Raw genomic sequence first — 1,898 nt, 5'->3', positions numbered from 1 at the left:
GCCCAGGCTGGAGTGCAGTGGTGTGATCTCCGCTCACTGCAACCTCCACCTCCCAGGTTCAGGTGATTCTCTTGCCTCAGCCTCCCGAGTAGCTGGGACTACAGGCGCCTGCTACTACATCCGGCTAAATTTTTTATATTTTTAGTACAGACAGGGTTTCACCATATGGGCCAGGTTGGTCTTGAACTCCCGACCTTGTGATCCACCCACCTCAGCCTCCCAAAGTGCTGGGATTACAGGTGTGAGCCACCGTGCCGGCCCTGATCATTGCATTTTTACCCTACTGAAGGAAAACATCAGTCATCGGAAGTGATTCCATAGAATATTTTTTTTTCTTTATTTTTAGAATGAGCTCTTTATTGAATCAGGATCTGAGGTGATTATACACTAAGCACAACACTGGATCCTATCTTTGTCTAGTGCATGTCTTAAAAGTGCAAAATAAAAAACAAAAGAAATAAAAGTGCAGGCCGGGCGCGGTGGCTCATGCCTGTAATCTCAGCACTCTGGGAGACCGAGGAGGGCAGATCATGAGGTCAGGAGATCGAGACCATCCTGGCTAACATGGTGAAACCCCGTCTCTACTAAAAAAATACAAAAAAAACCCCAAAAAACAAAAACATCAGCCGGGCGTGGTGGCGGGCACCTGTAGTCCCAACTACTGGGGAGGCTGAGGCAGGAGAATGGCATGAACCGGGGAGGTGGAGCTTGCAGTGAGCCGAGATTGCACCACTGCCCTCCAGCCTGGGCCACAGAGCGCGACTCCGTTTCAAAAAAAAAAGTGCAAATTCTGCTGTCAGCCGGGCGCAGTGGCTCACGCCTGTAATCCCAACATTTTGGGAGGCTGAGGCAGGCAGATCACCTGAGGTCAGGAGTTCGAGTCCAGCCTAGCTAACATGGTGAAACCCCGTCTCTACTAAAAATACAAAAATTAGCCGGATGTGGTGACGAGCTCCTGTAATCTCAGCTACTCAGGAGGCTGAGGCAGGAGAATCACTTGAACCCGGGAGGCAGAGGCTGCAGTAAGCCGAAATCACTCCATTGCACTCCAGCCTGGGTGACAGAGCAAGACTTTTGTGTCCAAAAAAAAAAAAAAAAAAAAATTCTGCTCTCATTCTGCTTTCCCAAAGAGAAAGTGTGAGAATGCATGCATTGAAGAGGCTGCTGGTAGCAAAGAGGAGAGGCCAGTTCATGGGAATTGTGAACATTGTTGCAGTTGCTTCCATTCAAAAGTAACTCCTCGGCCTTTCTCCTTTCAGGTGGTATAAGCTGAAATCCAAACCAGGAAAGAAGGACAAGGAGCGAGGAGAAATTGAGGTTGACATTCAGTTTATGAGAAACAACATGACTGCCAGCATGTTTGACCTTTCTATGAAAGACAAGTCTCGGAATCCATTTGGAAAACTGAAGGACAAGATCAAGGGGAAGAATAAGGACAGCGGGTCAGACACCGCCTCAGCCATCATCCCTAGCACGACACCTTCGGTCGACAGTGATGATGAGTCTGTGGGCAAAGACAAGAAAAAGAAATCGAAGATCAAGACCTTATTTTCCAAGTCGAATTTGCAGAAGACGCCTCTTTCCCAGTCCATGTCTGTCCTGCCGACTTCAAAGCCAGAAAAAGTGCTGCTTCGTCCCGGAGACTTTCAGTCCCAGTGGGATGAAGACGACAATGAGGACGAGTCCTCCTCAGCCTGGGATGGTGAGTTTCTGCCTCTTCCTGCTTCCACTTCCTGACATCTCTTCTTCCACTTACCATGCTTCATTCTGAGAGAGAAGAAACAGACAAATTTTAAGAGAAAGAGTTTAATTCAATTCCTCAGTTACAAAATCATGGTGATGGTGGTAATGATAGTGGTGGTTAAGATGCCGTCTCTCAAACCAGGCATGGTGGCTCA

General features: G+C 47.9%; 1 protein-coding gene across 1 annotated transcript in view; it reads left to right on the top strand.

Annotated features, from left to right (window-relative positions):
* Positions 1–1,898, top strand: part of RAB11FIP1 (RAB11 family interacting protein 1 (class I)) — a 53,833-nt gene that overhangs the window by 19,677 nt on the left and 32,258 nt on the right. The window contains exon 2 of the mRNA XM_011993124.1: positions 1,260–1,702. Within this exon, the coding sequence (XP_011848514.1) occupies positions 1,260–1,702 (443 nt within the window). The remainder of the gene's footprint in view (positions 1–1,259; positions 1,703–1,898) is intronic.

The sequence above is a fragment of the Mandrillus leucophaeus genome, unplaced genomic scaffold (genome assembly GCF_000951045.1).
Source record: "Mandrillus leucophaeus isolate KB7577 unplaced genomic scaffold, Mleu.le_1.0 Scaffold111, whole genome shotgun sequence".
In the NCBI taxonomy this organism is placed as follows: domain Eukaryota; kingdom Metazoa; phylum Chordata; class Mammalia; order Primates; family Cercopithecidae; genus Mandrillus; species Mandrillus leucophaeus.
This window is presented reverse-complemented; position numbering and strand designations above follow the sequence as displayed.